Source organism: Aspergillus udagawae (assembly GCF_001078395.1).
Source record: "Aspergillus udagawae IFM 46973 DNA, scaffold_1, whole genome shotgun sequence".
In the NCBI taxonomy this organism is placed as follows: Eukaryota; Fungi; Ascomycota; class Eurotiomycetes; order Eurotiales; family Aspergillaceae; genus Aspergillus; species Aspergillus udagawae.
This window is the reverse complement of record NW_025091264.1, coordinates 5,134,134-5,160,596: the sequence shown is the minus strand read 5'-3', so window position 1 is coordinate 5,160,596 and position 26,463 is coordinate 5,134,134. Positions and strand designations below refer to the sequence as shown.

At 49.0% G+C, this 26,463-nt stretch overlaps 5 protein-coding genes across 5 annotated transcripts; all 5 read right to left on the bottom strand.

Moving 5' to 3' along the window:
* Positions 1-188: 188 nt before the first annotated feature.
* Positions 189-4,920, bottom strand: Aud_001694 (uncharacterized protein; the record flags this gene model as incomplete). Its single annotated transcript, XM_043287185.1, has 3 exons — positions 189-3,097; positions 3,154-3,789; positions 3,948-4,920. The coding sequence occupies 3 exons, from the start codon at positions 4,918-4,920 to the stop codon at positions 189-191; spliced, it is 4,518 nt and encodes a 1,505-aa protein (XP_043143120.1).
* Positions 4,921-7,628: 2,708 nt separating this feature from the next.
* Aud_001693 (alpha/beta hydrolase) lies at positions 7,629-8,567 on the bottom strand (the record flags this gene model as incomplete). The annotated part of the gene is made up of 1 exon (XM_043287184.1): positions 7,629-8,567. One exon carries the CDS (start codon positions 8,565-8,567, stop codon positions 7,629-7,631), a length of 939 nt encoding a protein of 312 aa, XP_043143119.1.
* Positions 8,568-10,211: 1,644 nt separating this feature from the next.
* Aud_001692 (uncharacterized protein) lies at positions 10,212-11,195 on the bottom strand (the record flags this gene model as incomplete). Its single annotated transcript, XM_043287183.1, has 1 exon — positions 10,212-11,195. The coding sequence occupies one exon, from the start codon at positions 11,193-11,195 to the stop codon at positions 10,212-10,214; it is 984 nt and encodes a 327-aa protein (XP_043143118.1).
* Positions 11,196-13,204: 2,009 nt separating this feature from the next.
* On the bottom strand, positions 13,205-16,906 carry amdX (putative C2H2 transcription factor (AmdX); the record flags this gene model as incomplete). The annotated part of the gene is made up of 3 exons (XM_043287182.1): positions 13,205-13,290; positions 13,343-16,750; positions 16,813-16,906. 3 exons carry the CDS (start codon positions 16,904-16,906, stop codon positions 13,205-13,207), a joined length of 3,588 nt encoding a protein of 1,195 aa, XP_043143117.1.
* A 6,313-nt stretch (positions 16,907-23,219) lies between these two features.
* On the bottom strand, positions 23,220-26,033 carry Aud_001690 (uncharacterized protein; the record flags this gene model as incomplete). The annotated part of the gene is made up of 2 exons (XM_043287181.1): positions 23,220-25,811; positions 25,869-26,033. The coding sequence occupies 2 exons, from the start codon at positions 26,031-26,033 to the stop codon at positions 23,220-23,222; spliced, it is 2,757 nt and encodes a 918-aa protein (XP_043143116.1).
* Positions 26,034-26,463: the final 430 nt, after the last annotated feature.

Here is a 26,463-nt window from a genome sequence, read left to right as displayed (position 1 = left end):
CGGACGAGGTCGAAATCAACATGCTTCGGTATGGGCAGTACCGCCGGCTGGATGTGGCTTCCCACCCAGCCTGTGATCGCATGGCAATCTTCAAGGCAGTACAACCTCGACCAGGTCAGGTAATCGACGTCAGAGTACTATCTATCGAAGGTGTATGGAAAATGCACTGTTAAAGCAGTCCTTGAGGTTTAATATATACCAAAAAGCCATGGAAGAAGAACGGCAAGCAAGAGCCCGGCCAATGCAAAAACCAGAAATATCCTTCTCCGCTGCTGATCTTTGCGTAAGCTCTCCAAATTGCCAACACTGGCCTTGGTATCTCTATGGTCTGCGCCCAGTGTTTTTGCTCTCCCGGCAGCTGCCCTCTTATACATTTTCTCTGCCTCTTTTAGCCTCTTTTGATCCCGGTATAAGTTTCCCAAATTGTTGACCGTTGACAGAGTTACTATATGGTCCGGACCAAGGACTTTCTCTCTCCCCACTAGAGCCCTCTGGTATAGACTTTCAGCCTCCTTTAGCCTTCCCAGCTGTCTATGCAGATTTGCAAGGCAATGAACAGTGGCCAATGTTGATATGTGATCTGGGCCACAGCGCTTTTCAAATCCTGACAGTGCCTGCATATATAATTCTTCCGCCTCTTTCAGCTTGCCCTGATCTCTATAGAGGCTACCTAGACGGCTGGAAATGGTCAGCGTAGAAGGATGATCTGGGCCGCGAATATTGTTGAATCCTGCGAGGGCTCTCTGGAACATTGGTTCGGCCTCTGGGTTTCCCTGATCCCTGTAGATGTTTGCGAGGCGACAAACGGTCGTCAAAGTGTCTGGATGATCAGGACCAAAAAGCTCCTCCCGGCCCGTAAGTGCCCTTTGATACATCATCTTTGCCTCTGCTAGTCTGCCCTGATCCCCGTAGAGATTCCCCAGGCAGTGGACAGTGGTCAGTGTCTCTGGGTGCTGCGGACCGAGAACCTTCATTAACTCTGTTAGGGCTTTCTGGAATATATCTTCCGCCTCCTTCAGCTTCCCCTGATCGAGATATATATTCCCCAAGCATTGAAGGGCGTATAGCGTGGTAGGGTGGACTGGGCCCAAGGCAGCTGTGTATCCAGTAAATGCTTGTTGATAAGCTCCACGGGCGTCCTTCAGCCTGCATTGATCAAAATAGAGGTCTCCAAGGCGGCGCAGCGTGTTCATCGCGTGAATATTATTGGGGCTAAGAGCCTGGTAGCCTGTTAACGTCTCCCGATATAGAGCTTCAACCTCTTCAAGCTTATTCTGGTTGAGGTACACATTCACCAGACATGATAGAGATTCGAGGGTATCCGCATGGGTAGGACCTAAGATGCTTTCTCGTTCGCGGAACACCCTCTGATACATTGTCTGTGCCAGCTCCAGGTTCCCTTTTTGACTATAAAGTTCGCCAAGGCATTGGACGCTGGTCAGGGTAAATGTGTGAGCTGGCCCCAAGGCGTGCGTGTACCCGGTTACGGCCTGCTGGTACATGTTTTCCGCCTCGTCTAACGCACCTTGGTCGGAATAGACATTGCCGAGATTATGAAGGGTCGCGATTGTATCCATATGGTCTGGCCCGTGAGCATTCCGATATCCAGTCAGAGCCTGCTGGTACATATTCTCAGCATCCTCTAGTTTGCCTTGAGTGTAGTAGAGGTTTCCCAAGCTCTGGATAGCAGTAAGGGTCTGTACATGGTCGTGTCCGAATACTTCCGTGTATCCTGCCAGTACCCTGTTGTATATTTTCTCGCTTTCATCTAGCTTTCCCTGATCCTTGTAGAGGTCCCCTAGGTTAAGGGTAGCTGTCAAGGTATGTGCGTGTTTCGCTCCAAGAGATTTCTCGTATCCTGTCAGGGCTCGTTTGTACAACACCTCCGCCTTGTCATGTAAACCCTGGTTCCTGTATAGTTCCCCAAGGTTGCTGACCGTTCTCAAAGTAGCCGTGTGATCGGGGCCCAAGGCTTTCTCTTGACCTCGCAATGCTCGCTCATACAGCTTCCTAGCATCATCGAACTTGTCTAGGTCCCTGTATGTATTTGCGAGAGAGCCAACAGTACTCAGCGTGTTCATATCGCATGGCCCTAGTCTTTTCTCTCGACCTACCAGGGCCCTTTGATACATCAGCTCAGCGGTTTGCAGCTTACCCTGGTCCCTGTATAGATCACCCAGGTAATGAATTGTAGTCAGGGTATCTGGATGTTCGTGACCGAGCTTGATTTCGTATCCGGCCAAGGCTTTCTGGTATAATTGCTCTGCTTCATTAAATCTTCCCTGGTCATTGTAAAGATTTCCAAGGGAATGCATCGCGCCAAGTGTAGATGCATGGTCTGGCCCAAGAACCTGCATAAAACCAGTCAATGCATGCTGATACATCGCTTCGGCGTCTCTTAGTTTGCCCTGGTCAAAATAGAGATTTCCCACTAGCTGAATAGCTTTAAGCAGAGAAGGGTCCTGGACAAAGACGGCCACGTTTGTAATTGCTTCACCCATCTGGTCTGCGTGAAGAAGAAGCCGTTGCTGAAGAAGCCAGTACTGCCTTTCGGAGCGTAAGGGCACCGTGTACCCCACAGAGGCCAGAGCAATTGCTTTCATGGTGAGCTTGGTTTCCTCGCCCGTCTCACTGAGAATATGTCGACACCAGTCTTGAACTACAGGATGCATGGAGTAGCTTCCGTCCTCCTTTGTCTCAATCAATGAGAATTCAATGAGAGTCCTCATCGTCTTCAGGAATTTAAACGCATTCGAGGCCACTTGGCGAAACCACGGGGGAGCATCAACATAGTTCAGCCCGCTTTCAACTAACTCAAACCAAAGATCTCGATTGTGAAAAACGGAGATAAGCAGTAAGAGATTTGCCGCTGACGCATCTCGTTTCTGAATCTCGAGATAAGATATCCTCCAGGTTGTTCGGATATCTCCCTGAGAGTAGTGGCGTAATGGCGACATCTCGGACAGAAGTTCACTGAACGATTGCTCATAGAGCTGTAAGTATCTGGCAAAGCTGACACCGGTCTGACTGATGAAAGATCCAGCCATAACAATAGCTAGCGGTAGACCATTGAGTCGATTGGCAAGCTTTCTAGAGTCTTTTCATGGGTAAGTATATGTACCATTGCACAGAGAGAGATTAGCAGTTTTTTACCTTCATTTATCACACTCGTTGCTTCGGTGTCCTCCTTTGTCATGCTTCCAGACGAGTACAAGAGTAGCTGAACCCCTTCTTCCAGAGACAGCCCTCGGACTGGGAGTGGCTTGCCTAGATCCCTGAGCTGTGGAAGCCGAGTGGTGATTATAATCGATCCTTGGTCTACAACCGGAAAGTAGTGGCTGATATCGTACCCTTCACGGTTTTCAGCTTGCGCTGGGGCATACTGGTCAACATTATCGAATATCAGCAGCCATTTGAAGTTTCCTTCCACTGATAACCACTCAAGAACCTGTCGTGCGTGCACTTCCCTCTCCTTTTCATTTTTAGCACTCTGCGTGAGTTGAATCCCTGGCAGCTTTGGGAGAAACGAGGCCAAGGATTGGATTAAGGTTTTCTCATCCTTGCCATTTAGCCAGAAGATGGCTGTGAAGTCGAATTTGTGGATCCTGGCAAATTGGACAGCCAGCTGGGTTTTACCAATGCCGCCGAGTCCATGAAGGATAGCTCTTTTTTGCATGGGAGAACCCTCCGGCTGGAGCAAATCCCATAGCGAATCTAACTCTGCTTCGTGTCCCACAAATCCGCCTACTGCAGGAACTGTAGCCAAGTCCAGAGGGATACGGAAAGATTCTGTTTGATAATGAATATAAATATAAGTCACAACATGAGCTAGTAGTTGGACGACAACAAATCCTGAGTTCTCTCCTTTGGCTCTTCTATCGTATAAGGCCGGACGACATCACCGATAGATTCCAGGCGAGGGTGAGAGTGAGCTGAGCTCGACATACCTGCTTTCACGGCGGCCTTTGCCATCGGCGTCAACAAGACTTTCTCCGGCTGGACCACGGCCAGCAATTCTTTCGCATACGCTGCCGCCGCAGCCGCCGCAAACCCTTGCCATTCGTCATTCTTGTGTGAGTCGGCGTAGTCTGAGATGCCTCGAATGACCAAACACGGGAAATTATTCAAAAGGCCTGCGGCTTCCATTTCCACACAGTAAGCCCCAAGCTCCTGACCCAAACGGCCCCTCAACGCAGAGTCCTTGACAACTTGATTTGCCGACGCAATCAGACCATAGTGAATACGCGGCCCTCCATCAGGGCGCGACGAGCGGGGTACGCTTTGGGCCCGGTCGCAATCCGCACAGGTGCTTCTTCCCTGCCGATGGGCGTATTCCGCCTGAAAGAGGTGATCTGATTGCTCAGGCCGACTGAAGCCTTGTGCCATAAGAGGGAATCTGGCTACCATGTCGTCCAAGAATGTCTGGATCTGACTTCCCCGCAGCATATGGTTCGCTCGAATCTTGGCCAGCGCAGTCAGGAGGACCTGCGGTGGCGGAGACAATATTCCTGTCCGCTGAAAATGACCGCCGGTTAGGGCTTTGCCGAGATCATACTGCACCACGCCTCCATGGTCACCCGTTGGCCGACTAACAACAACATCGCCAAGCCGAATATCGACATCTTTGCTTGGTATCCCTCCTCCAATCCCAATCATGAAGCCAAACCGGATGGATGGAAAGCTGGCCAGCAGCTGCATTGCCACGACTGCGGCCGAGGCAATCCCGGGTATTCCATCCGGCAAGCAAGCGATGACGATATTGTGCGCTCCAATTCGTCCCAGTGCATAAGTATTCTTATCATGGTGCGCGATGGGTAAAGAATCGTGGGTGTCGTCGAGCATGGCCTGCGCGGCGGCCAATTCGATAGGAAGGGCAGATATCCATGCTACCGTGTAGTCCTCGTGAGAGAGCTGCACCATTGTGCAAAACAATGGTCTGAATAAGTATATTCAGTATATTTAGACTGTAATATTTGATGGTTTTAGGAATTATCGAGCTCCCTCTGTTTTATTCACTGAGGGTCCGCTTTAATAAATTGGATTTCCCCATGTGCTGCAGCTGAGGGAGGGGTGGTGGGACGCGTTGACCGCAGTTGAGAAATTAGAGAACTATTTCTTTTTCATCTGGCGAGGCTGGCTGCTGCCACAGAGCATGCACTAATTCCCATTGGCTCACAGTCTTCAAGAATAGTTTCAGCCTGTCTGTCACCCGCCCGGGCATCGCGTTGGAGATTAGAAGCAAACCAACCAATCTCTCTTCGCCGCCGGACAAACCAATGCTATCCATCTTGCCAATATGACCATTTCCCGGACCTCCCGAAAGTTCAATAGACCCAGAGCCATCATAGCCATGTTACATTCGGGCTCTCGCTATCGCAATCAAGCACGACCCTATTCCGACCACCCAGGGTTGTTAGAGGTCGAAAGTTCCATTGGAAGGGTTACCACTACTCACGCCATGTCCACAGTGGCTTCCCCTGCAGTGACAGCCATTCTTATGGCCCTTTTCCACGATTGTTAGCATTTTGGTACGAGTATTGCTATTGGCAATAGCCGGTTATCACTCACAGCTCCACCCGACTATCCCATCATATGGACTATTGTCAGTGTTCTGGGCAGAAGCAGGACGTGGAAGGTTAGGGGTAACCATCACTCACATAATGGCATCCACAGTAGCAAGCATTAGCGCCCATATTAGTCACTCCATGTATGCAGTTACCGCAGTTGCAATTGTAGGTGTGGCTGCAATTCTTCTTCTGGGGTCGCGCAGGGCCACCGCCGTTACTGCGGTCCCAGATGCGGCCGTTGGAGTTTCTGGGGTATCCGGAGTATCCAGACATGGCTGTTCTATTTCAGTGGGCTGTAACCGTTATAGAGGTGTTTAGTTGCAGAGAGGCGGATGAGGACCTTGTGCTTTTAAGTTATCACGGTGTCGCAACGCATCCTTAAATACACAGCCCCACCACCCCAGTATCAATGAAGACAGAAAATGGTCAACCTAATGAAACCCATCTTCATATTGCATGGGTACACTATCCAGCTGAAATAAAATGGGGGGGTAAAGAAATTCTGTTGTCATCATCTGACCACTCCTTCGTGTCCACTATTTCTTCCTATCCTCTCATAAGAAGCAATATGAAACCCAGCTAATAATTTCTGGTCATTCTGACATGCTATCCTTCTCTATAATAGACCCATCCCTGCCTTATCTGATATTCTCAGTGCTGTGGTTTGCATCATAATGTGCCAGTAGTCAATGGCTCTGCCGCTACTGCAAGATTGTTTTCTGTTTGTACGCCAGTGGTTCCTGGTTGAATAGAAGAGTAAGTCTCCCCTGCTGCCTCTTGCACTTACTTGATCATGTAGCTTATCAGCCTCGCTGCCTATGTATCCCTCGCGAATTTGAGTGAGGGGAGTAATGTCTCGATGTAGTTAGGACTATACTGCCTAGCTGTTCGATCTGGCATTACTCCTGTCCTCGCGCACCCGACACCAGTAGAAGTTAGTTACTGCATCAACATCTGCTATCAGCGATGGCTGTCAGCTCATGAGCTTTTGCTGAGTCAAGTCAGTCGTATCACATCTTTATGAATCTATCGACCGAACTTTGCCATCTACTCAACCAGAGCAGCAAGGAAAATAGGTCATTATAATCCTGATTTTCGCAACAACAGGATCCTATAGCTAATCACAGCATCACGACACTTCACGGACTTGCTCCATTGGTTTTTTTCCTTTCTTGTTTGGCGTCGTAGACAGTTCCTTATTCCTGGTTCACAGAGACTAATCATTTTACAGCTGTCTCGGAATGACAGGAGCCAATTTTATTGGTCCCAGACATCAGCTTTTCAGCCTAGTGTAGGTATAATATTATTAGTAAAGTATCAGGGGCACGAGTCCATCAGCTAGAATATATATTACCTATGGCTGAAACTAATAATAGTAGGTACTCAATACCCATATAGAGAGAGAATATAACTATATAGGCATACTAATACCTAGAGCAACTAATTCATTAGACTAGGAAAATACCCAGGTAGGTATACTTCTTGGGCTTACCCATCTTGGTACAGCTAATCAAGCTTTTCAGTATCCCAGGATACTGAAAAGTCTCAGTCTAGCCATTCTGGACCAGTCTTTCACTGGCAAGAGGTACAGTGGCAACCATTATTGCCCTCTAAGTTCTGTGTCAGGGAACTGAGATATTCTTTCAAACCCTAATCATTATCTAATCCAAATATGGTTACTTCCGTATATTAACTTCTTTTTCAAATTGGGAAATGATAATCATGCGGAAGATATAAAACATGGATAGGCTGTATAGAGAGGTAGATATACCGATATGTATGGTACAGTTTAAAAAACAACCCCCCTCCCAATACACCCATCCTAACTCAAGCACAAACAAACATTCTAACCCATTGCAAAATGCATGAAATATTAATCCCTGGCAGCGTACGACTATTGTCCGTACAATACTCAATAGAAACAAGTTTATCACATCCCTATAGCCCAAGGTTGCAAAGAGTAGTGAGCTTTCTGTTACTAATATACACAAGAACATGATCCATATCAACACAGACACGTAGAAGCTCCATTAATCAGCTCCGTTGGTCAATAGATGCCAATCACCGGAAGCCGGCTCTCCATAGCCTCCTTACCCAGCTAAATAAAAGAATACACCTGCCCAACGCACGGCCAAAGGCCATTGGAAGTCCAAATTTGAACCATGTCGATGGTCTCAAGAGAGCAGCGCCCGGCACGACTATCGCATCTTTGGCGTTGACGGCTGACTTAGAGTCATTGGAACTGGTAAATGCATCAACGGCCTCCAAAATAATTTGCACCGTCAATCCGGGTTGACTCAGAAAAGGTGAATGGCTTGTTTGCAGCTCTCGATGCTCCACACTAGCGCCCATTTCTCTCGCCATACCAACTGACATCCGCTGAGCCAGCACCGGTAAACCTCGATCCTCCACAGTCCCAATGTACCAAGACGGCACGTCTTTCCACCCAGCATAGGTGTACTCGCCGCCTTCGAACAATGCCTTCAAACTCTGGCTCGTCAGCTGAGAAACCCAGTATTTTGCCTCTTCCTCTGGCAGGTCATGGTAGAAAAATTCCCGTGGGGAAACCACAAGCTCAGCATAGCCGGTTTCGTTATTCACACGCCAGGAAGGCGGCGGATGACCGAAGAATGGATCCATGAAGGACAGCCCAGTCAAGGTATAGCCAGATGCTATAAGGATTAGCCCAATCACGTATCCTGATTGACTGTCATCAGCATCCTTTGGCTTTGTGAAGCCTTTGATGGCGCTGTTGCCCACTATGCCGCCATATGAGTGCGCAATGAGAACGACATTGCGCCCGTTGCTTGTCTCAGCGAAAATTGCATCTTGGACTGCATCGAGATCATCTTTGAAGGTCGCGTTGGGATTGTTTGCTGTCGAGGGAAGAGACACTGCGACACATCTCAACTTGGGCTCCAGGAGCTTAATGATCGGGCTGTAGCATGTGGGTCTATGCCAGGAGCCTGGTATGAAGACAAGGGTCGGTCGACTCGACATGATAATAGACTGTGAGTTCAATATGTTCTACTGGCCTTTAGAATAGTGCAAGAATACAATAAGTTTGATCATATTGAAGGTTGAGTCATAAGTTGAAAAGATGCAACTCATCAAGTGGGGCTGTGGGAGTTCTGACGAACCAAATCAGGCGGAGCCGGACAGCACATCATAACATATGGTTTAGGTCAGTGCCTTATATTCATCGTGGTACATAGATTACCAGGGATTATTGCTATGTACATATAAGACTGGTAATTTGCGCTAAATACTGTATTTAGCATATCATGTGATCAGGGCCTGAAAGAGTATCTCTGTCTACTAACATGGAAGGCAATAACTGTCTCCACTGTATGATTGCATTCACCTGGTAGCCTGACGAACATGTACTTCTGCAGATGGCTAGAATAAAAAACCGAGAAGGCTGGCGAGGATCACTGCAGTATGGGAGGACTTGCTTAATGCAATCTACAAATGTAGGCTATAATTACATGGAGATTTAACACTGTTGTATCATCCAGAGTACCAACCAGGTTACCAGGCCAAAGATGTGGTGTGATACTTAGAGCCCATTTATGGCCATAATGTAGAAATATAGACAAAGGTGATGTCTGAGGACACCAGAGAATCCCTATTGCTGATATACTTAATGGATCATACAGTGACCTTTTAACGCCAAATTACGGTAGATGCAGAACTGGGATGGCTGTTCTCTGGTTGTTGACTGCCCTAAATGTGGCATGGATTGCTCACTGTGATGACCGCCATAGATATGATAGCTATCTCATATTTGTCCTAAATGTTGATGGTAGATGAGCAGATGCCACTCTTCGGGAAGTGTTAGATGGATTCTTCGGGGTTAAGTGTTAGCCTGGGTATATAGTAGTTAGTCACAGGGCAGTACAGCCAAAATAGGCAGCCATGGAGCAAATCCTAATTGTACCGCGATATTATATTAATACGTATATTAGTAAAAAAGATAGGAGTATAGCAGAAGAAAATTACTAGAAGGTTACGATTTTAAACATTACGCACTACTAAAGAAGGTAGTAAAATAGCAAACCATAATACTGTTATTCACTTCATCAGGGTAGTGGTGAGGGCCTTCATGAGCTTGAGGAGATGGGGAGCAATCATATGCTGCGACCTGCCTTCTCTCCAAGCTAGGGGCCACGCTCACCACTATATATCTAATTCTACACTATGAGCTACCATACATTTGTGAGAACCCGCGCTGGGCTGCTAAGTTTACCCAGAGAGCAGGATAAGGAGTAGAACATACCATCATGTCCTCCATGCCAGCCGCCTCAATTTGATCGCTGACAATCCAACCTGAGAACTCTTATGACTGCCTTCTCATTGATAAGCATGCTGTGCTTTACAAATACGGGGACCTGATTTCTTCAGATTATAAATGAACATAATGATCATCTGACAATCTACAGGTGGATGCATTGACCCTGAATATAATTTTCACAAAGAACTTCTCATATTCTCGCATATTTCAAGTCTCTCCGAAGTTTACTATCATGAAAAATCACAATCAGCCCCTACTCTTGCTCAATCCTAACTACACACGCGTAAAGCAACCTCCACCTTTCATTGTGACCACGACTTGACCCCCAAGCAACAACACACAACACCAAATCAATGCTTCAGCGTCAACAGCCCCGGGCGATAAGGAAGTTGATTGTAGGGGGGGTTGACATTCGGGTCGCGTCCCTGGTAGAGCAATTGCAGGTTGCATGGATCAATAGTCATGGTTTGATCCGGGTTGCTGCGAACCAGGTCGCCGTGACTTATATCATTCGTCCAGGTAGCACCGCTGTTAGCCTTTCCAGCAAAAGGTTTTCCCTCGGTACCAGCCTGCACAGTCCACGCGCCACCGAGGCTGTTGGCAGTGAAAGAGCGGAAGTAGCGCCCATTGGCGCCCATCGCCTCGACAATCATGAGGTACTTGTTCTGTCCCGAGACGGTGTACACCTGCACCGCCTCGAACAGGTTGTTGCGGGAATCACTGAGGACGACCTCGTACGCGCTGCCGAAGGATCCCGGGAAGTTACCGATGGGCATGCTGGCACGGTAGATCTTGCCGTTGTCGCCCGCGAAGAAGAGGTACATATTCTTCGAGTCGCCGATGACGGTCTGGTCGATGGCGGTGCCGCCGTCGGAGAGTTTACCAGTGAAAAGCGGATGTTCCGAAGACCATCCATTCGGGTTGGAGGGATCACTTGAGGTCCGATAGGAGAACGTGCTTGAACCCCACTGGTAGACGAGGACCCAGGTGGACTTGGGCGCGAAGTAGAACAAGGTCGGCGCGACGGCGGAATTGATCATCTGGTTCTGGCTTGCCCGTTGCATTTGCGACCAGTCACTGAAGAGGCCAAAGTTCATCGAGTGATAGTTGCCCGAGTTATCAGCAACTGAGCCATACACGAGATGCTGGCCATTGTAGACTACGTTGGTGAAGTCTTTGAGCGAGGCCCAGCCTGACTTGGGCTGTGCTAGTGGACCAGTTGATGTCCAACTGTAGGTCGATGGGAGACTGCAGCTTGCTGCAACAGTGCCCACCGATGCCAGTAGCAAGGCAACAGATGACCAGAGGCCTGTCTTCCCTAGTGGAGATCGCATGGTAAGATTATGCTTAGAAATTTGCTTTGGAAGAGAGTGAATCAAGAAGCAGCAAAATAGAGCAGAATGAAAGTGGTTTAAATACCTTTTCTCTTTAACCCCTCAGGAAGTTCTCAACAGTAGACTTAGCCATCAATTCATCCAAATGTCCAATGGGCCAACAATGTCTCAGTCGCATATAACCATGAAGCAGTCCAGTGTTTCAACATTCCATCAGTCGGCAATTCCAGGCTGATTTCGATGCCGATCTTCTTCAGAAAAACTGACTGGACCCTCTTTAGCCGGCGAAATTGCGGGGAAACGTCAACTCGCGACACAACTTAGGCAAAAGACTACTATGATACGATTGATCCCCTGACCCCTTGACCCCTTGGGTCAATTATACCCAGCTTCCATATATATATCTTCACTGGCACTAACGACATTCCACACGGCAAGAAGGGATTACAGGCTATAACCAAAAGAGTGAGGAGGTAGGGAAGCAATTCAGGGATACGAACTATGCCCACTGGCTGGCTGGCAAATAATAGTTCTCATAACTGCCAGCAGGATCACAATGCTTAATAAGTAAGATAACTATGAGATAGAACGTAGGAATAATTCACTAGAGCTCTTTAAGGCTCTAGGCTTATAACTTACAGAATAAGAAGATAAGATATAAAGATATTAATCTCTTATTACTATGTAAAGTGTATGTTTACTATCATATAAATAGTATGGAGTAGGGGCATTCCTCTAGGCGAGATCACGTGATGAGATCTCCGCCATTCTGAGTACGGCCACATCGTCGTAGGTAGTTCGTTATTGAAATATGTAAATATATATGCATTGAACTCTACCAGAACATCTCTATAGTTAACGTACTTCCCAAACGAGTCGGACACCTCTGTATTCCATATAAAATGGCACACTTGAAGGCTTTGATATCTCAACAATCAAGCATCTACAGGGTCCAGGTTTAGGTATGAGGTATTACTATAGTAATATAAAGTTATAAGCTACAGCCTCCTAGTATATATATATTCTCAGGTAACATAAATTACATCTGTACTTTTGGTGATATTAACTTTCTAGATACTGTGAGAGAGGAATAGTATTTTGGGGCCTTGAAAAAGAGTATTCATATACTTTAATGTACATATAGTCTAAATATCTTACTTATATTATAGTGTATATGGACATAGTTGAGATATCGCAGCCCTGATGAGCGCTATTTTATATGGAATACAGATGTGTCCGGCTTGCTAGGGTGTCCGACTTGTTTGGGAATTACGTCAGGGTCTTTCTATTAGTCAGCTACTGCAATACATTCCCATAAAGGATCACGTTAACATTGAACTGCTATGTACAACAAATACATGGGTATGGACACACAAAGCATAATCAAGGCGAGCCCCATCCTGTCTTCAAGCTTCCCTTTTCTTTTTCGTTCTTCTCTTTTGGCCGTGGAAACAATACTAGCTGAACCGGGGTATCTCTGTTCCATCACGTTGCCCTCGTAAATTGCATGAAAAAAAAAAATAGCGGGTATGAAAATCACTCGCCTGTCCACGGTGGTAGGCAAGAACAGCAGTAGGGCGTGAGGGCAATTTTCAATCATGGTTCAGATGGGACACTGCGTACGCCGAATAGCAGAGCAGCAGTGGTATGAAAGAGATAACGCAATAGGAAAGAATCAAAATATGCCCAAGTCTCGTCTCAGTAAGTCATAGATACCACAAGGATTCGACAATCGTGCTAGCCTCTAGCTCAGTCGAAGGTCAACAACGTAATCGAGGCAGTTGGCCAAAGTGGTCTCAACGGGAGAGCGCCCATCGACTCATGCGTGGAGCCAACAGCGGCTGGAGATGACCTCATCATCGACTCGTGATCGAAGAGCGCCTCTAAATCTCGTCATCCGCCAGCCAACCATTCGTTCTATCATGCCGTTTTATCATATACACATCGAATCTTTCTTCCGCGCCGGACGTCCACAAGCAACAGCAGACAGCGAGCACATTAATCATTACCTAGTTCACTCCGATTACCGAGTTCTCAGCTCGCTCTTTCAACCGCATAGCTTGCGCTTCGAGAGACCGTGCCATCAGCTTCGTCACTGATACGATGTTAGCCATGTGAAACAAAAGTAATTAAAGGGCTCAACAAACCTGGCCAGACTGCAGCTCTATCAAGGAGGCTTGCTGTCGCGATCAAGATCTTGCAGCCATAACCCCCTTCAACGACACTAGGCAGCCGTTGCAGAACGCTCAGCGTGGACACGGTAGTGTTGGTCTGTACGTCCCGCTGCATTTTGCTCTCCACACTCGAGAGGATCTCCCTGATCTTTTCCAAAAGCTTGCAGTCTTCTTCTTCGAGTAGCATGACGTTCATGGCATGAGTGAGGTCAACATCGTCACGCCCGAGCACACCCAAATAAGGCCCAACCCGTTCTTGAACGGTCGTGATCCATTCCGCCAGTACTTGCGCACAGTCAAAAGCACACATGGCGGATTGAAGAGGTAGTTCCCTGCAGGTGAATTCGGCAAACGTATTCCCGAGTCGGTCAGACATGGTGATGGAATCGGCAGCATAGAAGGCAGCCTTGCGCAAGTGCTTCTCGCGTTTGGATTGTCCCGGCCGGTAGACTCCCATCAAGATCTGCATGGGTTGCTCCCGAGTCGGGGTCTTGGAGATAGTGAGATCCCCAACACCTAAATCGGCCACCGAATCGCGACGATGATCGAACTCACTTGGCACCTGAGTGATCGAGGGGTCCAGAACGTCCGAGGGAATGTCGTCCGAATACGGGAACACTTCGGTGCCGCGGGCCAACTCGTCCGACATGGCAATCCAGTCTCTCTGCCAGAAAGCCTCCTTGCTCCGTCCAAGATTTACAAATAGCCTGATGTAGGCCAGATCCAACAGTGGTATGCTATCGGCCGAGAGAGGACCTGCTCCAAACGGATTGGGCCGCTCCAGACTATGCATAGAGTTACTGGCCCACGCAGTCTGCCACGCCCTCAACGCCGGTTCAATGTGCGCTTGCATGGCGTCTGTCTCGCGAGCGGTCCATTGCCGCCCCATATGGCGTTGCCGCGTCTCCCAGATGTAGTTATGAAGAGCATAAATGAGTACGAGGCACCCAAAGGTACTAGGCTTCAGATCAGTGGCGGTAGAATCCGACGCTGAAACACCGTTTGTTGGATCGTTTGAGGACGAATGCGCGTGAGATTGCTCGCGCTGACTGGCTGTCAGGAGCGTAGTCAAGGCAGACGAGAATGTCAGACCCTTCTTCGCCGACAAATGCCCACCCATTTTCTTCCAGGCTTGAGGGGACTCGGCTGCCCATATATCCTCCTCACACGGTAGGTCAAGGCGGATTTCTGAGTTGGTAAGCGCCGGGGCGTGGTTATAGGCCGAGACGAGGAAACAGGAGAGCGTGAAAATCGCATAGAGTGTCCGCTTGCGCTCCTCGACTATCTTCCAATCCAGCCAGTCTTTTCTCTCCTTCGGCGGCCCGAATGACGCGGTATTGGAGTCCTCTGATTCAAAACTCGCACCTCTGGCACCCGTTTTACCACTCAGGTGGGCGTTCAGGTAGTCCTGGGGAAGGTCTTTGGCATCGATATGATGGGTTAACCCAGCAGCGCGAGCGAGGCTGACCAGAGCAGCACAATGAGTGCTTGCGATGTCCGCCGACGTCTTATCGCCAGAGGAATGTCCGTAGATTACGTTAAGCAGCATCGCCTGGACCAGCCACAGCGGCGTGTTGTGAACCGAATTCTCGCGGGCAGGATTGGAGCGCGAAAATGCAGCAGACATGTCAGCTTTTCGACGCTCTTCGAGATATAGTTGGATCATCTTCTTCGCCGCTTCGAAAAGATCTTTGGAGGCGGCGGCGTCGAATTCGTAGAGAGCGCCTATGGCCGCCATGGAAAGGATCAGGCAGCCTCCGCCGCCGGCGATACCGGTAGAGCTCAAATTCAGGTGGCCGCTGGGAGTACGAAGGTTGTTTGTGTATTCGGGAGCTTGGAAGTTGAGGGTCGGAATATGAAGGAACGGCATGTGGGGGTGGAAATACGTGATGTAGGCCGAGATATAACGCTGCATGTCTTGTGTGCTGGGGAGTTGGCCGGAACCGTTGAAGTTGGTGGAGCGTGAAAACAGGTCGCGGCAGGGCATCATTCCGCTGGCTGGTTGGGAATACTTGCGATGATTATGGAGACCCGTGGGCAAAGCCATGCTGGCTAATAATGCCTGTCGTGTGGAGTCTGTAAAGGTATCGGTTGAGGTTGGGGCATGGTGAGTTCGTAGGGCACTGTTCGTGAAAGGCAGGTTGAGAGGATTAGGAGATTCACCGTTTGCTGCCATAGAAGATGAAAACATACTCTGGGAATGTCCCGCCATCAAGGGCTGGCCCACCGACGTCATGGAGGGGGGAGTAGCATAGGTCTCAGCAAACGGGTTCTGCGCCATCAATGACTTGGGTGACACGGTCTCGGGAGGGATGCCTAGATCGTTAAGGGTCGGAGAGGAGTAATCGATGGCGAACTGATTTGCTGGGCCCGCCGAGTGTGGCGGGAAAGGGTTCTGCCAGCCAGAAGACGAGATCGAGAACCGATTGGTTCCATCCATCACGGCTTCGCTGATTCCACTTTGGCTGCCAGTACTCATGGCAGAGGGAGATGACTCATCGATGGCGGAGTCGTTGCTCTGACCCAGGGACGGCATTGACGGATCGAAACCGTTCATCCAGTCAAAGCTGAAGTCGTCCTCCAACATTGGATCAGTGGGGGGTTGCACTTGATGAGAGCCATGACTGAAAGGCGACGACGGCGACTCATTCCCGTAACCTTGTGGAGAACCACCAAAGTGGAGCTGCGCCGGATTAATGGTCGTGCCATGGTTCATGAAAAAGTCCCCCATGCTCAGATCAAAGCTGCCGTACACAGGAGCGGTGCGAAGTCCGCCAGAGAGATCCATGGGCAGACCGTGAGTTTCGAGCTTGGGAAGGCTGCTGGCATAGGGGTGACTTGCGCTGTATCCGCGATGAAAATCGATATTCGAACCCACAGATATTGAGCCCATGCTGGGATGATGAGCGTGTCCTGGGTGGCCTGTAGCGGCTACCGAGTGATTGGGGTCGTTATTGGCCATGCCTAGGGAAGCTCCATCAATGTGACTGATGGTATTGGCTCGAGGACGAATGCTATTGGAGTTGCTGGCAATCGAGTTTTTGCGGACGCGATTCGCTCCAGTACCAGCAGCTCCGGTGCTTTCCCTTCGAGCATTTCTGGGCCGCGAAGACGGGGTCGTGGTCATGTGCAGTTTCTGCTGATGTCTCAAAAGAAGATCCCGTCGAGCAAAGCACCGGGAGCAGTCAGGGCACTCGAATGGTTTCTCCTTGGTGTGTGACCGCTCATGGCGCTTCAGATGTTCTAGCCGAGCAAACGATCGCCCGCAAGTGGTGCAGACATGTGGTCGGGGCTTGTCAGTTTTTGGGGGAGGGATATTAGTATTGGCACTAGGCTGGCCGTTCGTATCGTTCTTCTTGGTGGTGTCCTTGGAGGTAGGCGCTGATGATTATATTCACATTAGAAGTAGGGTTAGATATGGAGTGATCTGTCCGAAAACTCACCAGACGTGTCTCCGGGAATCTCGCTGATGCTTGCCAGACTCTCCAGTTTGGGGCTACTGCCCAGATTCTGGCCAACCATGGCGTCCAGTAACATCCTAACCAACCGAGTTATGTATCGATACCAGTGTCAACGGACGCTGGTTCTCTAAGGTAGCAGCTGATTCGAATTCGGGCTTATTCTTCGAGATCGACGATGGCGCAGCTCTATTATTCGTAGTGATGCCCGCGTTGAGGCTTCAGGCTGCGGAATTGTTTAAGATGAGGATAGGCTTGACATTGACCACTACAGGTAACAAATCCATTGAATTAGCGAGCTGTTCGAGAAATATTTCGCCAACCGTTCAGGTTGATGACAATGGGCTGTGCCTTGTGTGGTTTGTGGTGGTGGCGATTGCAATGGAGGGGGGGAAAACGAAGCTCGGGGACACCCACAGCAAAACAACAAATTCTTGTCAGATCAGCATCAAAGGAAATAGGGCGTAGGCGATGAGGATGAAAAGATCAATGTTGTTTGAAAGGGGGACAAAAGGCGGAATACAGAGAGTGGCAAAGTGATGCCTGGGGACTCGGGTTCGTGAGCTCTGGATGAGAGCAGCCTGAATAAGCAGGGGGTTTAAGGTTTCAGGGATCCGGAGACAGTCCCAAGGATAGCAACTCACAGGTGAATATGCAGGCAAGGCGAGAGTAATTCATTCACGAATATCTTAGACCATTCACTGCGCAGATGTGACAGCGCTTCAGAGAAACCTCCTAAGAGTACGTAATTGTTTAGCAGGAGAAAGAGGTATGCGCGTATTCGACCGACGATGGGCTGAAGCGATCGATAAGCCGGAGATAACCGAAGGAAAATGGGGACGGGCTGGATAATGATAGCTGCGACTCAATTGCTGATAAGGATATTGAGTGGGAACAGCTTCGGAAGTGGACCGTAAGTAACAAAACAATGAGTGAGGAATGTCAAGATAGAAGAACAAGAAGAATAGATAGAAAGTAAAGAAGGCGGATCGAAAGTAGACGAAGTAAGCAGCCGTAGCGGAAAAGCAGTGAAAGTACTACCTTAAGACACTTAAGACACTTAAGACAAGCAATCAATCCGGGTACGAGCGACTAAATCGGATTGAGATAGGTACTGTGCCACGCCTTTTCATCTAAGCACATCTGACTAGCGAAAGTCTGTACCTTCTCTGTGCTGCAGTCTGTACACTCTGCTGTGTGTTAAGTGTAGAATTAAGAATAGGGTGTACCTGGTGCTAATAATAAGTAACGACCTTCTTGGAGAGACTTAGTCGCGTATTACTAAGAGTCGATCTTCTAGAGGATCAGAGACAGCTCTTGGGTTTTGACTACTCCGAATTCTACGTTGAGTAGTGAGTACAGTCCACACCATGTATCTTCAGTGGGCTCTGCGACTGTCGCGGGAGAAACCAGAGCCATGAAACAGCAGACGCTCTGCGTTATCGCCCAGTGCCAACCAATGAGAATAAAAGTAGTGGATCACTGGCACACTTTCATCGCTAGTGCGCCTCCATCAAGATGCATAGGTACTGGCCTAGTACCAGGTAGGAAAGTCATGGGGAAGCTGTTAGGATCCACTGTAGGTAGCCTGCGATAGTGCTGTACTGACAGTACTGGAAGTTGTAATTGTACCGTCACATCGGAGACCGGCTATCTTTCTTCCTTGGTATCGCCTGAGGTACCTCTTCAGTTTCTGTCATCAGTTGTGAGATATTTATTAGCATTCCCCGTTTCCATTATAAAGATTCAATATGTTCCAGATTGTTGGTGTGAGGCCTGGATCTGTACCTTGCGCATTTGACCGGTCGGCAGAATATGAGCTGGTCGGAGTGTATCCGATATACCTACCATATTAGCTGATTGAGAGCAATAAATACCTGGTATTATATGGGATGTTTGCTGCTTCCAATGACAGGATGGACTTCAATTGTAATATGCTGTCGAAGCCAAGTCTGGAATTGTCTCCTGGTCAATATCATGCAACTAGAGAGCTTATGCAGACGGAGAGCACAGCGTCTCTAGCTGCTCATCTTGTTTCAATTGAGAGATAATAATAGACATTTACTAATCCTTCCTTACTCTGTATGTTCCGTCTGTGGATACATTATCAGCTAATTGAGCATCTCGATGATATGTTGCAGCTCTGTATCCAAGCAACTAAGGCAACTACCTGCCTTAGTTGGTAAATGCCTTTACAATGACTGTGAGGAATAATGTATGAGGTAGTCTAGATAGAGCGCCACTATTTTGTAACCAGAGAATGGCTGATACTCGGTCAATACGAAGAAAACATACCGAAACAAGGACGGATGTAACTGCATTGATAATGAGACAATTGAACAATAATAATCATCCTCGGGGAGTACCCCGGACCTCGTGACTCGCACTACCTACGCACCCAACCGTTTCAGACAATGATCCTCGGACGAAATGGGCGGTGGACCAGGGGTAAGAAATTGGCAATTGACCATACAGCCCATTGGCAGTCTCAAACTGCTCAGAAGGCTAGCGATTAGAGGATTGGATGGGATCTTGGTCGGTTACGCTTAGACCTCAGGCTGGGTCCCATCAATTCCGTGGCTCGTGTGGGTGGGCGGAAGGCTCCGCATTCATTGCCCCAACAGAACAAAGACTGGTCAAGTCAAGAAGCGGCGTAAAATCCGCACCGTTCCCATGCAGGAATGGACAGGACGATTGGAAATGAAGGAATCGAATTTAGAATGGAACCAGAACCAGGCCAACACAGAGAATTGCGATTGACAAGGGAAGGTCGGTAACGAGCGAGTCAGAGACGAGGAGAGGAAGCGTACTGCATACTGGACGCATTTTGTGGGACCGGGGATAAGCCAATCTGGACTAACGGCTCGAGGCTTTTGTGGGGGATTTTCCTGGATCAATGTCGTAAGATCCATCTCCTGGGAGGATTTGTCGCTCCTTCGGCGCTTTACGGTGTGAGTTATATCCGTGCGATCCGTCCTGATGCGAACGAGGAGAAGCCCCATTCCTGTCCTCGCGTGCCGAGTCCGAGGTACATACTTTACGGGAATACGGATGGAATCTGTGGAGATAAGTTCCCTCCTGTCACAGGATCCTTGGTCGCCTCTTCCCCAGAATGTTGAATATCCGTCTTGAATCTCCATTTCGCACTTTCCAGCGTTCTGACTGAAGACTTGGCGTAAGCATGGCCGTATTCAATAATTGAAACCAAGGTTGCACAAAATTCTCCAGAATCACATTTTTCTCTTTTTGGACGGTTCAAGGAGCTCATCACTTCCATCCCTTGAGCGGGTTCCCCAGGAAGTCCTAAGGATTCTAGAAACTGGAATAGGCTGAGCACAGAACATTTAGCAATGGTCATGCCCACGTTGCAAAATTCGAAGCTCGGGTTCAGACCTTCTTCCACTTTTCTTTTCCGTCTCAGCCTTTCAGGATCGTGCGCGCTTGGTTCTTATTGGAGGATTGGCCCAGCTATATCCACCTGAGCTCATTCTGTTCTCCAGTTGGCTATTTGACGCCGTTCGGTCCAACCAGATTTTGACTTTTACTAGAAACGGAGTAGGAAGCTCGAATTGGGAGAGAGACGAATGGAGAGAACAAAAGATCCAAGTTAACAGAAACAATGAATGAGGCTCTGGTGGCAATAGGATGATTTGCATGATTATGCTTGCTTCCTATTCATCTCAGTCCGTCCAAGATCCTAGTCATAATCTTTCAGGTGTACTGGCACAGCAATTCGGTCTTTGAAATTGAGAACATTAGGGGCCAGGCTCAGCAAACCGAAAATTGAGACTATCTCCATCCCTGGCTAACTGGCCCGCAGATCTGAGTCACTTCTCAAAGCAAAATGCCTCAAAGAGGAAAATGCGGTGGAAGTATCCGTAGGCAGTAATGAAGTTGATTCGTCATCCCACGTTATGACGTCTTGTTTGGGGGTTATTTTTGACAGGAGTCTTGAATAACAGCTGCAGAATCAGTTTATTTAGGACAGTATTTGACAAAACCAATATATCAATCAATTATCCACTTCGAAATGATCTCATCTGCAATCAAATGTAGGGAATAATAACGCTTAATCTTAGACGTCGACGCGTCGCACGGGCCTCGGATGATCACAGAGACACAGACCCTGGACGCCTCAGGCCACTCACAGTGCTGCGGTCCTGCAGAAGCTCGAGCGCAGTGAGTCATGTGGCTTTGCATTTTGTTGCCTGAGGTCTACAACATAAGCGCCTAAGCAATCAGCTATCGGTTCTCAGTACTCCGAAGCCTGAGGCGCATTGCTGAAATACTACCCTACCCATTACAGTGCTCTCTACCTTCAGGCTGTGCTATTGTCGATTGTTGGCCACTCGCCACAGATCTACAAAAACTGCACAGGCCCCAGGAACAATGGGCATTGTCGATCCTTCATCCTCTTGAGAGGCGGATATCTGTCAAGATCTGGCTTTGAGGGAATTCTCCGGCCTCGTGCATATCCTTCTACTCTTTTGAGAACTTTGTGGGTAAGTAGCGAAGCGTAGATTAGCTTACTGCATGGTCTTACATCCAGGGCCGCTAGATGGCCATTGCTGGAGATGAGACGCACTATGGCATCATCAGTGACTAGACATTCTGCATCATCACTATTGTAGACTTAAATCACCCCAATGGTCTTGTTGCGCCATACCGAATAGGTGCAGTGCACAATCTGTGAAGGACTTAGGCTTAGACGGATGGCGGGTACTAGTTACCTTTGATACTTGCACCCGCAACCGTGACTCTACAGTCCCAGCCACAGGATGAGCGTCTCCTGACGGGAACAACAGATATCTATCGCGGCCTGCCACTGCATTGACCAAGTGGGTGGTGGACATTAATCCAGCTAGCTCTGCACTGCGCATCATACCGGCGTATCACAGTCAGAGGAGAGGATCGTCTAATGTATCTGCTAAGAATTAGTCTGCTTGTTGATATTTAGCGGCGCCAACCTTGCCCCACGTCGCAGCCTGTACCTGTTTCAGTCGACAAGATCATCTAACCGACCTGCCTCAGGTTCGTCACCCAGATCATATCAGAATTTAGGACGGCGGTTATACCCGTTGAGAACGAGGCAGAATGACAAAGGAAAGCAAGAAACCAAAAAGGAAATGCAGTTGATGACCCCAGTCGCTGTTGTAGGCTGTAGCATTTGCCATCTTGTATGCTACCCAGCAGCTAGCCTAGCCGATAGCGGCTGCATGCAACTAGCCATGTATGTGCTTCCGTCTGTGGATCCAGAGCGTCTGATCCCGATTGCATGACTATCCCTGGGTAGTGTACACAGACAGAGGCTCGACGGTGTCGTGTAGTCGCCAGTTGCCACAGTAGATAGTGTATTTCTGTGAGCATTGAAGCGAGAGAGTCCTCGTACATCTCGAATCGTGCGGAATAGTCCGACAGCGATGTTGCCGATACACAAACGAAGGCCCCGTTCCTGGTCGCAATTTGGTCCTGCCGCTAGTGTCCTCGTTAGTAGTTACTTGATAGCTATCTATGGCTAGCGAGAGTGCGATGCTACCCTACCGTGCCGAGTGGATCTATGACAAAGTCTTCTGACGGAGTACCTGCGCTCGATAGCATCCTGGATATGCAGCAAGAGACATAATAACCGATAAGTCTATGAGTGTCGAATGTGCCAACGCAGGCCCATGTCGTCAATCACAACGCGGGCCTATCATCAAGACACGGTACATTATACATACTACCTCAGCTGGAACAACCCGCCAACGGCAACAGAATAGTAAGAACTCCAAGTATCAATCCGCTACTGCAGAAGCATTGATCACCACTTGTGTTGGCCTGGCCCATGCAAGTAAACATGACCAAGCGCCTCGCATAGTGTACATTATGATTGCCATTAGACCTCACTAGCGACCACAGAAGCAGACTAGACTACAGTACTCAGGTGGGAAAAGGAGACCCGGAGAAACGCCGTTAGGGACTATTACTATTATTGCCCCCTGGAACGGAGACATATGCGTACGGTACGGACTACTACCAGTATTGGTGCTGTTGGCGTGCATTAGTGGTATTGATCGGCCGAGTGACGATGTGTGGTGGGCGGTGCATGGGCATGGTGTGGGTGTAGCTAGAGCGATGATGGTGTGCAGATTGCAGATGAGGGCTTTTGTCTGTGGCTCTGGCTCTTGCCACAGGCCATGGTGTGGAGGCGAGTTTTCCGATGATGGTAGTAGACTTCCACGAGTCACCATATCGGGCTGTCGTTTTGTGTCTCATGTTGGAATTCTGTAGTGAAGGGGAACAGTCCTGCCATGGATCGTAGTCAAAGTAAGGTAGCTAGTTGATTGACCTCAAAACGCCGTATCACAGCTATCTACATGAGAAGTAGGAAAAAGCACCACTTTTATACCCATCTATACAAGAAGTCTCTCAAAGGAGTACTTGCCAGCAGCCTTCCGTCGCAGATATCCAATCTCACGGCTACTCCGGGTCTTCACCTCGCCCGTAGACTTCTTCACCTTCGTCTTGCTCACGTCTGTCGTCGGAGCCTTGAGTGACAGCGGAAGCATCTTTCCGCTGGCGTCAATGTCATACCCTTCATCGCCCTCGGGGAGGCCAAACACCATCAGATCGGCCCCGTTGAGTTTCTCATACCGGACGAGCCCGGAGGATGTCTCCTGACTTCCGGCTTGCTTGGCCACATCGCCTGTCTTGCCCTTGGTGGAGGGAGATGTGAAGCTGTTTGTGAAGCGGAGGTATTCGCGGAGGATACCCTTGAGGTATGTAGCTTCCTCGACTCCCGCAAGCGCAGCGGAGATCTCGGACTTCATGTCGGCGATGAGGTCGAGGTCTCGCGTGCTGGCGTCGTCGAGACCTGCCGCGGAGATCCATCCCGAAGGTCCGATGGCGTCGATTGAGGCGTTCAGAAGATTCGTAATGTTGTCAAGAGAAAGTGAGGGCGTAGTCTGTTCGGGAGAGAAGGGGCTGGGTGGGTTTTCGGTAAAGCGCGAGGTATACCCTCCAGTCGCTAGGCAAAGGCGAAGATGATGGACGATGGAGAGCAGTTCAGATCTGGAGAGGGCAGAGCGGAAGGAGCTCACGATCGTGGGGAAGGGTTGGTTGTGAATCTTCTGCAGCGTGGTGTTGAACCCTATGAAGATATCTTGCAAGCTTGCTTCGGCACTCTGCAGAGCAACCTCATTGCCGGTATTATTCGAGGTCTCCTCCTGATACCTCACAGACTTGGTGGCCTCTTCCAGGACCATGGAGTGCGACCGAGCCATGGTCAGCAAGACCTTGAGGGCGTAGGCGAGCTCGTCTGCATTGAGGAGTACCGATCCTTGGAGCACTTCAATGAAGTGATGTAGCGAGCGATCGGAATCAATCACAGCCTGAGTAAATGAACCAGTTGGCAGTGGTGGCAGAATATGCGGCTGCTGAACTCTTCTCAGCGCAATCTCAACGCTGCTTAGGCAAAAGTGTCCGAGCTGAATGAGCCATCTGCAGGTCATCTCCGGCCAAATGCCAATGGTCAAGCAGGAGTCTGACATAGCTGACAGCTTGTCCTTGCTTTTTGCTTCTCTAAGAGAAAAGATTTTGGATAGCAAAAAGAGCACCATTTCTGGGTTCACATAGTGTTGCGCTGCAGGCAAAGCCTTGGGAGCGCCAACTCCGAAGTAATCGAGGACAGCATCATCGAACGAAGCGCTATCCTTGGAGTCGGCGGATTCTTCTATCTTCTTTGTAAACTCCTCCCACTTGCTAACCTGTTCAGCGGACGTAAGCCCCAGCGATGCCATATATTCGGTGCGATTCTTCTTCGAAGATGCATCCGACTGGAACGCGGGTGAGCCAATGCCGCGCCCAATGGCATCAATGAGAAGGCCATCCCTTGGCCGTTTCAGGGACGAATTAAGGGAACTAATCGACGAGCTCAGATCAAATGCAAAAAGTGCGTTCCCCTTGATCGCAACAGCGACACCAAGTTTAGCAAAGTAGCTGACGAACACTGTGCGCGACTTGGAGCCACCAGAAGGGACACTGTCCACTGCGATGCTGCGCTGGATGGATTGATATTGTGTGTCGAACAAAGCGACAATCGATTTGCCAGCGGCAATCACTGACTGGGGCGAGATGCGCATCAGAGAAGAGAAACTCTCATCTTCAAGGATGAAGCGTGTTGTCACGGTCGGTGCATACTGAGAGAGATCAATGTTGACAAAACCCTTCTCGAATGACAGATTCAATCCCGCAGACCCGGGATGAAAGTGCCACTGCAGAGAGCTGCTATCGAATGTCTTATGCTCATCGATGTCGGGCAGAGTTATCGTTTGAAGATGTCTCAGCTTCTGGCTTTCGTCGAGGATCCGTCCTTCCGTGGATGCATTCGATGGAACAGAGAAAATCTGAACTTGAACATCACTCAAAGCGATCTGCTTCGAGCCGGTCGGGTGTGATATAAGCAGCAATACTGAAGGCTCATCTACTCCCGAGTCGGTCAAATCCCCCAGAGACATAGCCAATAGATCTTGTCGTCTTCTGAACAAATATTTCTTCGCATCGTCAAAGTCCACCAGAAAGCAGGAATTGACTTCGTGAGTTGAGCGGAGCTTCGCGATCTCCGTATGGTTCACACTCCACCGCTGAGTCTTAAGGTCGGACGTCAGCCTTCGTACAAGACCATCCTGATGCACAGCCAAGACATCGAATGAGTCCTGTTCGTCATCTTCTGCAGGAGCGGTAGGGACGATGCCGACGAAAACCGTAGGGCTGCTTGAATCGCTCACGGAGAAGGACGCAGATGAAATGACAGGCGCACTCGATCCAGTGCCCCCAATCTCTTCAACAAAAGATTTGATTTGTCGTTCAGGTCGGTCCACAGCCCCGAAAGTTTGTCTCTTCACAACCGACTTTTTCGTGAGCTTTCTGCGCACTGAGCATGGTCGACAGGAAAATGAGGATTGCGGTGGGACGGCATAGGAGGTAACGAGTTTGGGGGTTTGTATCTAATGGCACAGTTAATTAGCTCAACGTTCTAGAATCTTTCATATTTATTTTCTCACGTTGTAGATGTTGACAGCCTCCCCATCGACCGCAACAACGACCTCATATCTTTTTCGCTTCTTCGATTCGGCCAAACTATACACTTCCCCAACCTGTGTTTTACCAGTAGAAGCATGCAAAGGGCGAGGCAATTGAGCCAGCACTGAAGGCGGCTGCAAATCCATGACGGTAAATAAAGACACAAAAATACTGGTGTTGCGCGACCGTTGCCGCTAAGTATTCAAGCATACACAGCTTGATGGACAAATTCATTTTGATATCGCATTCTGAAAAATTTCCGGCGTTACGTTGTCCCGAGTTCCGGAGCTATCCTTCCTTCGGACTAGCGTCTTTGGTATGGTAAATGACGTACGGTGGAAAACGAATGGGCCGCGCGGGCAAAAAAACACGCGCTTCTTCGCGTTGCACTTTGGCGTTGTCGGTGATCGATCCAGGCTTCAATTGATTGTCTCCGTCGTCCAAGTCCAGAACCCCCTCTCAGCCTGATAGTCTTTGCTGTGGAGCAACCAGCATCTCGCTTTGATGTTCTCATCATTCTCTTTCTGTCATCTTTCGTGTTTCGAGTCATTCTCGTCTAACCTTCAAGCGATGAGC